General features: G+C 38.8%; 1 protein-coding gene across 10 annotated transcripts in view; it reads left to right on the top strand.

The window, feature by feature from the left end:
* Window positions 1-14,483, top strand: part of EML4 (EMAP like 4) — a 163,268-nt gene that overhangs the window by 117,087 nt on the left and 31,698 nt on the right. For all 10 annotated transcript variants that reach the window (XM_065058319.1, XM_065058315.1, XM_065058316.1 and 7 more), the window contains 3 exons: window positions 7,098-7,221; window positions 12,473-12,622; window positions 13,930-13,999. In XM_065058319.1, the coding sequence (XP_064914391.1) occupies window positions 7,098-7,221; window positions 12,473-12,622; window positions 13,930-13,999 (344 nt within the window). The remainder of the gene's footprint in view (window positions 1-7,097; window positions 7,222-12,472; window positions 12,623-13,929; window positions 14,000-14,483) is intronic.

The following is a 14,483-nucleotide window of genomic DNA, read 5'->3' as shown; positions in this document are numbered from 1 at the left end:
ATACATGCAGAACCAAGGTTTTAACTGTGATTTAGTGATGAAGTTACATAAAATTAATAACCAAAGCTCTGTTAAGAAATCATAAGGCAAGACTGTAAAAATCACTTCAAACCAGTGCAGATCTTTGGTCTCATCTGCTTTTTTTTGACTGATTTGCATTGCACCCTGTGCTCAGTAGCAACAATGCATGTCTGCTTGGCAGGTTCAGCAAGCATTGCCACATAGCTCAGGGTGAGAGATGGTGGGCCTGCAGCTGCACTTTAATTCCACTGCGACTTGAAATGTAATGGTCTGGGCATGATGGCCTGATTCAGTTGTATTCATCTCTGTGCTGTTAGCACTGGTTTAAATTAGAAACAGGCTTCTAAGCCTTTGTCCCTCAGGTTAGTGGTCCTACAGAGTTCTTGGACATAGGCCTGAAAGCAGAAAGCTTGTGGGAAAGAAGCTATTTGTAGTATTAAAAAGCATAACTTAGCTGGTCAAGCAACTAGAAGGTGAAGACAGATTAATAAATGTACTCTGGATGTGGTACTTTATTGTACATTATTAGAGAGTTCTGCCTGGCCAGGCTATTTGGAGTCTTTTGGGGGTTTTCATTTGCTGGTAATTCACTTTAAGGGTAAGATTCAGATGCTAAACACAAGTAGAACTGAGCCAAGGGTTTTGATACATCAGTCCGTGTTTCTCTTTCAAACTAGATGGAGTGAGAGCTATTGAAAAATAGTCACTAATAATTCACCAGATAAGATTATTTTAATGATTCCTTAAGAATGAAACTTATAACTGTGTAGACAAACAGATAATTTTCTTATATATTCACTATTACCTATTCTGTGTAAATGTGTGTGTGTGTATATATATATATATATATATACACACATAAAATTGTCCAGTCTTGTTGAATACATCAGTAATTGAGGGTGAGGGCTTCTCACATGCTTCTAGGAAACTGCTGTGTATTGCTCGATGATTTCATTTTTGAGGCATGTTTTTTGGAAACCAGGAAGGTTTGGGTTTTGTTATGTCACTGTCTTCAAATTTCTGAAATATCTAAACAGTAGCTTTCGTGTCTTCTGAATTGCTCTTCTTTGTAGATATTTCTGAGTTAATCTAGAAAGACTTCTTTGATATTTTTTTCTACTCCTTTCAGTTCCTATTACTTTTATTATTTTCCTCTGAAAACCTTCCATATCCCCCTAAGAATATGATTCACAGAAAGCAATAAATTGCCTAAGTGTCATTGCATGAGTTTTTCTGTGCTGACTTCATTGAAGCACTAATTTCAGCCTTTCAGAAGATTTGTATTGCCATATCTTTGCCCTCTGTTATCACCTGCGGTGTTTTTCATTGGTCTTGCCTTCTAGCTTGCTTTCACTGAATTGCTGCATTTTAAACTTTCTTCCAAGAGTGCATTAATAGGTATTGGTTGAAGTTGAATTTTACTGTTACCTTTTTGCTGCTTTTTCCTTTTTGTCTTTGTTGTGTTGGTTTTTTTTTGGTGTGGTGTTGGTTTTTTTTTGTGGTTGTTTTTGTGTTTTGTCGTTGTTTTTTGGTTTTGTTGTTATTGTTTTGTTTGGGGGGTTCGATTGTTTTGTTTGTTTTTTGTTGTTGTTGGGGGGTGATGTTGGGGTTTTGTTTCTTTTTTTTCTTATAATAAGTCCTGATTAAAAGTTTATTTATGTTAATAGGAATCTTCTTTTGATACAAGGAGGCTTTGCAGAAAATGTTCAGCCACTGTCTGTTTGTCTACAGTTTTTTATTTGGCACTAGTTCTAGTCCTAGATTCTTCTTGTTGCATGCTTTTACCAACAGCTTTCTTGCATGCATGGTAAGTCCGCTGGCTTACAGTGACTGTGAAGAAGATACTCCTGTTTCCTTGCAGATCAGGCAGGCTTCTAGGGTTCCTTCTCAGTAGCAGCACCTTGTTTCACAGACGCATTTATTCCTCTCTTCTTGAGCAGGCTATAAACTTTCAAAAAACCCACAGTAGATACTCTGGTTGCCAACATCTGCTTGCAGCCTTTTGGGACCTATTTGGCTTAGTGTTTACACTAATGAACTTAACACAGGGAAGTAGGAGCACTGATGAAATTTCACTGATGACATGAAGCTGAGAGACCAAACTGATCCAGTGGAAGCTGAGATTTTAATACAGCAAGACCTAAATGTTTCTGAGGCCTAGAGTAGTGTAAGACAGAATTAAATTACTCAAAGTGCGAGATCACACATGCAGGAGCCTCTAGCAACATTTTAGCTATAAGCAGGTTGTCAGCCACAGTTAAATTTTGAGGAAAAGAACTCTAACATTTTAGTTTATCATACGAAGACTGAACTCTTCACTTAATATGAAAACACAAAGCCAATCCCAGGATGCGTCAGAGATTATTCTAATGGAGATAACACTGCCTTATCGAAAATCTTAATGCATCAGAAGCCTGGTGGGTTCTCCTCTGCAACACTGTGTGCAGTTATTGCTACCTGCAATCATAAAAGGTGAATTTTGTGGTGGTAGGGAGACAGCCTGATACCTTATCATACAAGAAGAGAGTTGAATAAGATTTTTTTGTTTTGTTTTGTTTCCGAAATGAAGACCTGGGAGGAGGAGAGGCATGATTGCTGGTTTCGTGCCTACCTGGTGCACTTTCAGACAGCAGAACAGAACAAGTAAACCTGGTTGTGCTTTATTGTTGCCTGGAAGTCTAGAGGTTCCCAGCTATTAGGAGAGGGAGGTTTTTGGATGCTCCAAAATCAGCAGAGCATGTTAGTATGTATCCCAGTGACAGCCAAGTCTCTCCTGTGCAAAGTGAGTGCTGCAGTACCCTGATCAAATTGAAAAACAGAGAGATGCAGGCAGAGACACAGGGCACTGGGGGCCATGTTGTGCATCCATCAGCCTGGGCCAGGCTGGGTACAGCTGTTATGTTCCTCCAGCTCACGGCATGGGTTCTCAGAGCCTCGTGGCTGTTTGGTGTTCAAATCCACGTTTAGGTGGGACCTCACCAAGTCGCTAGGCGCTGTCTTTTTGTCACTCTCCCTGAGTGACGTTTTATGTCCCTTTAGCTGGCTGGGACTACGGTGTAGTCACATCAACTGTTTCTGCATCTTTGGGACTGAGTTAATAATATCCTGAGACCTCTGGTGTTCCCACAGGGAGCTGAGGCCTGCATGGAGTTTGCTCAGGTCCAGCACACCCGGGGCTTCATGTGAGCAAAAACTGGGAGCGCTAGTCTTGTGTCCCCTGGCACCTTGTGCAAAGAGATTGTTGAGGCTCCAGAGGTGAATTGTTGTGGAACCAAGAAGAGTCTGGCAAGGGCTGCGAATATGAGCTCAAAGCTGCACAAAAGCAGCTCCAGCTGTTCCCGGTGAAGAGCTGGCCCCTGAAGCCAGAGCCCTGCATCCACGTGGTGCTGCCTTCTGTAGCAACCCTGGGCCTGAGCTGTTCCTTTTTGTGTGTGTGGATAATCCACAGCACCTGTGTGTGCTGTGTACAGAGATGCAATGGTACTTTTAGGTTGGTTTGATCCAAATTTGAAAGGATTTATAGGATGTCTGCAGTTGCAGACTAATTAACTTAGTGATCTCCAGGATCCTTTTAGGTATCTCCTTCACCCTCCAATTCTTCTGTACAGTTAATAGTGGGGTCTGAAAAACTCTTTATATGGGGTAGAGAATTTTTGTACTCACACCTACTGTTTTCAGACTAGTAGATACCAGAATTGTCAAGGACTTCCCCCTCCCCCCTCTTTTAAACTTCTGACTTTATCTCCCCTGTACCCCCTTGCCTACAAATATGTCATGAAATAACCAAGTCTCTTTTCTTCCAAAAGATCAAGTGAGGGGGAAGAAAAGTCTAGACGTACTGCTTTATATGTGGAAATAGTGAGAATGCAGGAAACAAACAGTCTAGTGCTCAAGCATTCATTTGAGCCAGTTTGCTATGAAAGAGTTAAATCACTGGTTCTCTTAACTTCCATTTACAAGAATTTAGCCTCGGGCAATTAGTTGCTGTTTGAGAATAGTTCTGTTGATATGCTGTCATCCTCTCTAGTATTTCAAAAGATTTTTACATTAATAATATATCTGCCCTACAGGTTACTCTGATGAAAGGAAGTTTACACTCTCAGACAAAACTCTTCCAGTGGATTGTCACCTTTTTTTTTTTTTTAATCCTTTCTCTTCTGTAGGAGAGTCTTAATCAAGTTATACCTAGCCTATATCTGCCTAACAAGTGTGATAAATTTGTCTTCAAAGGTAATCTCTAGAAACATGAAGCTAGCTAATAAAAGCAAAACATGTTTGTTCTTTAATAGGGAAGTTCAGAGAGCTGATTTGTATCTGAAGGCCCTGCAGATGATCTTTTCCCTGAGCTCCAGGAGTGCCTCTTCAGGCCAAAGACCTCACTGAATTTCTCATGGACTCTTCATCTCTCTCATCTGCAGGGTCCAACAGGTGCAACTGCCTGTATCCGTAGGAATTTCAATTGCAACTTGTCTCCACTGTTCTAAGCAGTGATGAGAAATTTGATCCTAAATTTGTAGTGTCAAAATAATTCAAGAATCTGACTTGCACTAACGACTGGTCTTTTCTAAATACCCTCAGGCAACACTGTGTTTTAAGTTTTAAGAGTGTGAGCACCAGATTTTAAAAGAAAGGTCATTATTCATACATCACTCTTGGTTTTAGCCAGTATTGTTTAATCCCTGTGAAAAACATACTATAAAAATATTTTAGTGGAAAAAATGTTGCTTGTTTGGAAAACTTATCAAAACATTTGTGTCAAACTAGTGACCACGCTGATCTTGAGCTTTTTCTCAGCAATACATTTAAGAAATGCACACTTGATAAAACAACTATTGTTTCTAATTTAGCTGCTGGGAATTGATTTTCTTCATTCTTTGATATTTGATCTGAGGCAAGTATTCTCGTGTTCTCAGTGGATGAACTCACAGGGTTCTTGTTCAAAGGAGCTGTATTTGTTCTTAGAAGTGGGACAACTGGTTTTCATCTTTTTGACATTTGTTCTTTTGATACTGGACTTAAATGGCTCATCTTTTATTATATTAGTATTCTAAATAAGGAAGGGCCTTTTTGCATGTGTTAGTTTTATATCATGCAATTATTACAATTGCTCTTCAGGAATCACTTTTTTAGCCTGTGGGTTTTTTTGCACTAGCTTTCAGCTGTATTTGGACTGTTGAAGGAAGATTACCTTTTTTTTTTTTTGCCTCCAGTACAGTGTAAACCTACTACCAGGGTCAAAAGCGACACAAAATTCAAGTAAAGTGAATTTTTGGTCTCAGAAGGTTGACTTGAACGCACTAAAAGTGAAAAAGGAATCACCCTAATCGCATCTTTAAAGTCTGGGAACTTGGTAAATTTTATAAACTGATCTGTTTCATAAAATTAAAAAAAAAATAGTTAAAACTGTTCAGCATCAAGAAATCAAACTACAGTGTCTTCATAGGAAAAGGAAAAGTTTTTGACAGATTAAGCCACATGTGTTGTAGAATCTCCAAAGTGAGTATCATGTACATAGGAGAATACTTTTAACTAGCTTATGTTCAGGTAGATGCATTCATTGACCTAGTAAGTTTGAACAATGCTGTAACAAATGATGTTAAAACAATGCAAGCTCATGGGTAGTTCTTCCTCTGAGTAGGAGTTACTAAATGTATTATATGATTTGGTCACCATAGATTTTTTTTTCCTCTGTGTGTCAGTGCTGTCCAAGCCATTGGTATGTGCTAGAATTATCACTGCTGTATTCAAAGCTGGTGCTTTTCAGTGTTTTCAGAACTGGGATGGCATTCCACAAAATTTCACACAATTCTGATAAAATCCTCTGTGATCAGAAATACTTCTTTTAAATAACCTAGCATATTCACCACACTTTTCTCATTAGACTGATGATTGCTGGCCTTAGATCTTGTCTAGCTCTTGAAGAAAGAACTTGAGTGTCAGGAATTCGTTTCCAAACTTTGTACAAGAAAGCTTAATATTTTTTCTGGATTAAAATAGTTACAGGTTTTTCCTGTCTCCTTCCCTTCTGACTGCAGTTCAGATGGAATATGTTTCTGCAGTCTGTATAGTAGGGGTATTTCAAATTCAGAGAAGGGCAGAGGCCATGGCTTAAGGTTGGTCTTGCTTGCAACTTTGATTATTTCTTGATCTTTGCATCTTCTGGAATGTTTCTGTGAGTAAGAAGCTATTTTGGAGTCTGCATTGCTTTTGCTGTCAGTGAAATTATCTGCTTTCTCTTGCGTTTTTGTATCTCCAAGTTTGACTTGAGTTGTTAAACTATAATTCTGTGGGAGTAAGTCTGTCCTCGACCTGTCCTGTTTAACATCTTTAGCAATGACCTGGAGCAGGCAACAGAGTTCACCCTCAAGTTCGCAGGTGACAGCAGACTGGAGGCCCAGTTGATGTGCTGGGGGGTAGAGCTGCCAACTAGGGGGATCTGGGCAGGTTGGAGAGATTGGGCCTGCAGAAACCTCACAAAACTAAGGGAGGACAAATGCCAAGTCCTGTACCTGGGTGAAAGAAGAGCCCCTGGCAGGGACACAGGCTAGGAACAGAGGGGCTTGGAGGAGCAGTTCTGCCCTGGGGCTCTAATCAGACAGCTGGGTGCCAAGAAGCTGTGCCATCTCCATCCTTGGAGGCTTTCAAGACTGGACTAGACAAAACCCTGAGCAACCTATTCTGACCTCATGGCTGAGCCTGCTTTGAGCCAGAGGTTGGACTTAAAGACTTTCTGAGGTCCCCTTCAACCTGAAATGTCTTATCTTGTGATTCTGTGACAACCTATTTATTCAGTTTCAGATTTTAATTTGACATTTGCCTTCGTTATCCCATTTGCATGTCTAAAGTGTTACATGCTCAGTCTGTTCTATCACAAATTCAACTAACACTCTATGTGTGTATATTTCAGTGTTCTGTTTAAAAAACAGTAAAATTTGGGCCTTTACTAAGCTCACATTTCAAATATAATGATTATATCACAAGTGTTATTTGCATCCTTATGCTTATTACTGGTTTCTTTTGTGCTTATTTCTTGTGTAAATTTACCATATGATTAATATGCTTTTTTGTTTCAACAGAGGGAGAATATATCAAGATGTTCATGCGGGGCCGACCAATCACAATGTTCATTCCTTCTGATGTAGAAAACTATGACGATATTAGGACAGAGCTGCCTCCTGAGAAGTTAAAACTGGAGTGGGTGTATCCTTGACATCAGTAACTACTTGCAGTCCCCTTTTTGTCTTGCCTTTTTTTTTTTCCTTTAGAATCTGGTCTTGTGTCTTCTGTGTTCAGAGAAAAAAACACTTACTTAAAAGTGGGGGAAAAAAGTTCAATTTAATATAACACCTGAAATAGTTTGTAGCTACTTTATAGTACAGCTGTAAGCTGTGAAATATGTGGGCACAGAAAAGCCTTGCTTTTTCTTTGTTTTGGTATTGAAACTAATTGTAATTTATTTTTAGTGTGAAAGTGTCTCTATAGAGTTAGTGAGTTTGAAAAATACATACTCCCCCATCCCCCATATTAATATAGACTGTGCATTCAGGAACATTATTAGTTTTCAATTTTGGTTCATTTTTAGGGGGTTTTAGAACTATGGAAGATCTTGAATAAGTTCCAGAACTTCTCATTGTCCTTACCTATGGAATGAGGATTGCCGAAGCAGCTGTCCACAAGGTTCTTTGCACTACTTATGTGTTTCAGCTCCAAAGTGGAAGGGTTCACTTCTTGGAGAATAGTGTATACTAAATACATTTATCACATGAAAAATGGAATTGGTTCATGTGTGACTGACAATGATTCTCCAGACTTAGTAGATCAGACGTTAAGTTCATTGCAAGAGACGTGCTTCTGTACTCATTTGGGTCTTCCTGTCACCCCCCCTCGTCTCTGCAGATTCTTCCAGTAAGCTGTGATTGTATAAGTTCCTCAGTAAAATAACGTGTTTAGGCAGCACTTGAGTTGGTGTAATAATCTCAAGTTTTATCCTTCTGTTTGGTACTGAAAGCAGGAAGATTTTCAGGAATATTGATGATACACTGTCATATGTCGGGATATGTACAGACAGAGGCGGCCTGTACCTCTCTCAACATATCTCTTAGTCACTGAGGCATACATGTATTTTAAGCCACCCTTGGTTACTCAGTTTAGGAAAGAAGATTTCTCTATTATTTTTCCTGCCATTATTAACTAATAGAAGTTTAAAACACATAATATTGCATGCTTGGTTATGAAGAGCAGTTGTGGAGCTCACATTCTCTGAATTTTCCAGTGAGACTGTGGAAACTTAGACCATAAAGGAGGAAAGTTTTGGATTAAAGGTCTGCCTAGAAGGAAAACAGAGCTTTAATTCATTCTTTGCTATTCTGTGATGCCTGGCTTTACTACTGTCACAGCTCTTTGCTGCTTTTGCTGGCACTTATATGACTCTGGAATGAATTGGGTCAGTCACTGATCTGGCTGAAATGTTATCTTTTTTTTCAGAATTAACTTTCAGCAGGATCAGCTCATTTGATTTGCCCCACAAACATGCAAAAGCTAGAACTGGCATACTGGAGAAAGATCAGATCTACTTTTTCAGCAGCAGTGAGAAGTTTGGACTGATGAAAACTGATCATGAAATCACACCCTCAGTTAAGTAGGTGCAAATCCCAGTGTGGACATACTTATTTAATGTCCAAGGACCTCAAGTTCAGGTTAAACTAATTTCCTGCTGAGGGCTAATTAAAGTGAAATAAATCTAGTTTAAACAGACTGTCCATATGTTTTTGGAATCTGTTTAAGGCAATGTCATCCTAAATCAGACCAGTATATTTATGAGTGTAGGGTGTCTTGGATACGATGGTGAAGAAAACAATGAGGAAAAGGCAGTAAAATTTATGAAGGCTTAATCTTGGTCTTTGTGAAGTTGCACAAAATTACTCTTCCGTTTCGGAGACTGGAAGATACTGTAGCAAAAGATTTTGTACTTTGTGCACAGGCTTAGCAAGGGGAAGAAATCTGCAAGCCAGCTGTAACTTCCAAATACCGTGGCAAACCAAAGCCTCAACATCTTATTAAAAAGTCATGGGGACAGTGATCCACAGAATATTTTAGTGATGTCAGTGTTTGGCAAATGAAATGTCAATTGAGTGTTGAATTGTTCAATCTATAAGTTTTGTTTTGGACACTTAATTCTCCTGCCTGGTGGATGACACTATATAATTGGTTTTCCTTCGATAATACTGTTTTGGAAGATGATGATCAACTATGAACAGCTTCAAGGCAAGAATAGAAGGGTTCTTGGAGCAGGTGTTTTTGTGGTTTGGGTTTGGTTTTTTTTGTTGGTCTGGGAGGGGCCCTCCTTTTTAGATGAACTGTGTCCTGCAGGTATATTCAATTACTGATACCCAGCACTGTGAATTCAACAGAACACACATAGCCTTTGTCTGCCCTGCAGATTACTGTCAACTGAAGAAATACTTAAGCTGCTTGGCAAGATAAAGTAGCTCATGGGGAAGTCTGAGCTCTTGACTGTGTCTGCTTCCTGAGTGATTTCATTTAAATTTAATAACTTTATTTGGCTATCCTTGCTTTGTAGTGCAGTCTTTCCTACTGCACTTCAGAACTGCTGAAAGCATATCTGGCATTTCTGGTAATGGAGAAATAGACTTATTTAGTAGCTACGGAGGTCACTGTCAGTGCTGCTGTTGACAAACAGTGGTTTTATAAACTCTTTCTCCCAACGTATAGTAGCTCAGTTTCTGGAGGGTATTTCTGACTTCGTTTTATACGATTATTTTTAGCACTGGTGCTATTCTTTCTAAGAATAATTGAAGCCAGTGGTAAATATACTATTGTATTCTGGTGTACAGTGAATCACTTCTCATGAGGGCCATGGCTATTCTTAGCCAATTAAAAACAGTGAAAGCTGTTAAACATATCAAATGTTGTAACAAACAAATCCTTGTAATTGATGAGAAATATTCACAGTATGAAGACAGCTATCTCTGAGTTTACTTGGCTGAGACATCGGTCTCATTGAACGACTAACATTGATACTTAGAGGAAATTAAGCATTAAAGTTGTCACCCCTTTTTCTGTAAAGAGAGGCAGTTAATTATTGTATTAACATATCTGCTACTTCGTTGTGAGTGTGTGGAGAAGGAAGGAACTGCAGAGCACCAACCCCTCTCCTTTTCTCTCAAGACAATCTGGGATGTAGAATGAAGAAAGCAAAACATTTCTCCCATAAAACAGGTTGTTCCTTTACATGCTTCTGAAAACTACTCTCCTAGAAAATGCAGATGATCTTTGGTACTTTATTACATAGGTGGGGTAAAGAAAAGGAATGGACTGCGAAAACGTAGCCATTTTTTGAAGCCTTGTGAATGCCAGAGCTCAATGGTGGATGCAAAAGTACTCAGCCTTAGCTTTGGATGGTGGACTTCTAATCTAGAGAGGTGTGTTTGAGTAAATCATTAATACTTCTCTATGATGAATGTTCAAAGATGTCAATCTTAATAAATCCTTATCAATACACTCACTGTCACATACAACAAATTAACAAGATCTGCCTTTCTCCTCTTAGAAGGTATTTAAAATAGCACTCTTCATGCTTCAGGACAGAAAATATATTTTTCTTGGTTTGTTGCACGACATTTTTGAAAGTTCAGTGGTTTGGTTGTTTTGGTTTGGGTTTTGTTGTTTGGTTGGGTTTGTTTTGTTTTGTTTTAATAAAAGACCATTCTGGAGGGTTTTCTTTTTTTTCCACCAGTGTTTAAAGTAAGAAGAAAGAGGAAAATTTAGTCAGAAAGTAAATAGTGATGGGGGAGAAATAGAGGCGTCCTTTTTTTTCCTGCCCTCACCACTGTGTTGTATCAGCATTTCTCTCAATATCATTTGCTAAACAAGCCAACGAATAATCTCTGCTTCAGAGGAGCCATTGTGTTCTTCTGGAATAAACGGAAAGCAGCATGATAGAAATCTCTTGTTTTCTGTACTTGTAAGAGATTTAATTGACAGCTGAATGCAGTGTCCCTCTTTGAACCATTAGTTACAGCACGTGTTTAATTTTGCAAGTGTTCCTGTGGCAGTCCTATGGCTTGATGAGGCTGCAAAAGAGGAAAGCTGGTGTGGTGGGGGATTTTGGAGGTTGAGGGGTGGCATTAGAAGAGGTGTGTTGGTACTTTTGGTAGAAAGGTTGCCGTTTTCCAAGAACAGAGGCCAGGCCATCAGCTTAGGTGTCAGTTTAGATGCCCCCAGACTTGGACTACTGTACCTGCTTTCACGTATGACAAAGCGCCAGCTTCATCCATCCAGCTTTTCTCCATGTGGGTCTTTGACTTCCTTTCATTTGCTTGAATAACCAGGCTGGAATCCTTTAGCTAAAGTTGCTTAATGTATTTCCCATATTTTCTGTGCTGTTGCAGGTGTATTAGTTGGCACTAAAGTGGGGAGCTCTCTGAAATGCAGGACATAACAGGAAAATTATATTTTTTGAGGCTACAGAGCTACTGGTAAAGTCTGAGTTATGATGTTAATGGTACATAGTGACCCTGGAACTGCACTACGGGCAAACAGCCACGTTAATAGTCTAGATGAAGAAAATTGCACCTGTTTCAAAGAAGTACCGAGTTGTAATAACGGTTGATCAGTGCTAATCAAGGCTGGATCGCGGTGTGTAAAACTTCTGAATGTCATTAAGAGTGATGCAGGTTTCATACAAAATCATCCCTTTTATATATTTCGGGTAGATTTGGAAAGAATATTTTTCACCGTGTCATTTCCTTTTGAGTTTTGTTTGTTTTAAAAATACTCTGAAACAGTCTAAAGAAATATTTCCTGAACTTGGCAGCTGCTGTGCAGAAGCTTGCTGTTTTTTGAAGGGCATGAGGAATTTTCACACGCTTGTTTTAAAAGGCCAAATGGAAGTAATACTCTGGTGCCTGGGGCGCAGATACACAGCTCTGTTGCTGTAAAAAATGTGAAGCCAGTACAGTGAGTCCTGCTGTTACCTAATGAAACTTCACACAGAGACTTTTATAAAATGACAACACTGTATTTGTTTTACTTCAGTGTAACTTATATATTTTATTTTTAACATCAATGAGCATCACTTTCTAAGGGATATCATTTCCTGATGTACAGCTGTATGAGCTTTGGGGTGGGTGCTTTTTGTTTGGTTGGGTTTGGGGTTTGTTTTGGCATTGGTTTGTTATTTGTGGGTTTGTTGGTTTTGTTTTTGAACTGTGTTCCTGAAACTGTGCTGTAGTTTCAGAGGAAAAACATAAAGGGCATTTGCTGAGATAAGAGCTCCCCAGGAATCCTTTAATTAAAAAAAAAGGTGTTGTTTTTTTGTTATTCTTCTTGGTTGTTTGTTTTCTTGTTTTTGTTGGGTTTTTTTGGTCTTGTTTTTCTTTTCTGGTATACAGTGATTATGAAATTCTTGACTTGAAAAATATATGTATAGATATGGGTATCGTGGAAGAGACTGTCGAGCCAATGTTTACCTCCTTCCTACTGGAGAAATTGTATATTTCATAGCATCAGTGGTGGTACTATTTAACTATGAGGAAAGAACTCAGCGACACTACTTGGGTCATACGGACTGCGTTAAATGGTTAGTATATAGCGTTTGCATGTAAGTATGAGTGTAATGATGCAGAAATGTGGGGTTTTTTATTCTTTCCCACTGTATGTATGAGCTCATTAATGTCATCATAATTGTAGTTATTTTCTGTTTCATCAGTCCCAGTAGATTTCACTGTAGTAAACACTGCGCAAATGAATGAACAGTGCTGGAGCTTAGGGTTTCTGGCTTAAAACAGTGGGATATATGGACAATCTAAGAGTGCAGGGTTAGAGAAAGGATCCTTGCATAAATTATTCTAAATATACGTCCCAGAAGTTAAAAATTCGAAATTAGTGATTTACAGACAGTATGGCAAAGGGGTAGTCTTAAAAGAGGATTAGAAAACGAAGTGGAAAGCTGAGCAATAATTTTCTCATTTTCTTAATAGATGCCACATCCAAGTATTTAGACTGTCTGGGAACTCAAAAAGATGTTTGCAAAAGAAAACAAGCAGGGAAATTGAAGCCATCGTCATTGTGGGTGCAAAAGCAGTTGTTGACTTTTTAAGAGTAGCAAACATAATGTAATGGAAAACCTAAGCTACCTACTGTACTGGAATTGAAAATGTTTTTCATGTCCCTCACTGACCTATGCAGGATCACCCTGCTCCCGTTTCAATGGCTTTCTTCACCTTTGTAATTTTACAGAGAAAGCAAATAAGAAGGTCGGTCAAAAAATCATTATGACTAAGAGGATTTTAAGAGGATTTGTACTCTGAAATGACACTTTTTTTTTTTTCACATCAGCTCCAAAGCAAAAGATGATAAGGAAAAGCATATTTTTGCTTGCACTAGTAGTGTACCATACTGGAGAATGTCATTAGTACAATCACATCAGCAACTCATTTCAAGTGACAGTAATCCCTGACTCCTGGGTGCACAAGCCCTCGACGACTTTTCAGCTATTTTTTTTCCCCAGGTTCATACTATTTGTAGATTTAAGCATAAAATATGCTGTAGTGTTTATAAATATGGCACATGACCATGTGTAGGAAGTTCATCATCAGACAACGTGTGGTTTTTTACAGTGGACTCCAGATGCAGTGCGAACTTTAGATTCGTGAGAGCACAAGTTGAGGTGGCTCTTCTGGCACTGCTGGTTGTGCAAGAGCGCGACTGGCCCATCAGTGCAAGTGTGCAATGAAATATTCTGATGAAAAACATTGAAGCTGTCTTATTAAAAGTGGGATTTAAGATCAAAAGCGTGGGCTTCTGTTAAGAAAAATAAATTTACGAAAAACCCTAGTTTTTAAGGCCTGTGACAGCAAAAGCAAGTCATATTTCTGTCTGTCTTAGTCTTGCAGTTCATCCAGACAAAATTAGAATTGCAACAGGACAGTTAGCTGGAGTGGATAAAGATGGAAGGGTAAGTAATAGAGCTGTTGAGCAGTAGAATTTTGTTATGAAAATCAGGAAAAAGTGTTTTATTGGGGTATTTTTGGGTTTGTTTGTTTGTTTTTTAATTTCATCGTCATCTTCTGTTTGCAGTTTACTTTATGCACTGCATTTACGGAGATATTTTGCTGTGTCGAAGCTAACAGCCTATATCTCTAGTAAAAGACAGTAAAAACTAAGCACTCATCAAAAAAAGCAGAAGCTCATAAAGTCCTCTATCTGTGACACAAGAAACTAATTCTGCAATTTTAATTCTGCAAGCAGATGTCAAGCTTGTGATTGATTTATAAGGCCACATAATTTCTGTCACATTTTTTCAATAAGTCTCCTCCTAGAGAACAAGTCTCTGGTTCTGTGGGTCACTGTGCTCTTAACCACCTCTGAGAGTCCATGGAAGGTGTGTCAAGCTTTCCTACAAACCTCCTCATTTGAGATCATTTAAAGCGTGTTTAAAT

This window comes from Columba livia, chromosome 3 (assembly GCF_036013475.1).
Source record: "Columba livia isolate bColLiv1 breed racing homer chromosome 3, bColLiv1.pat.W.v2, whole genome shotgun sequence".
NCBI classification, from domain to species: Eukaryota; Metazoa; Chordata; class Aves; order Columbiformes; family Columbidae; genus Columba; species Columba livia.
Note: the sequence above shows the minus strand (reverse complement) of the source record. Positions and strands in the feature narration are given on the sequence as shown.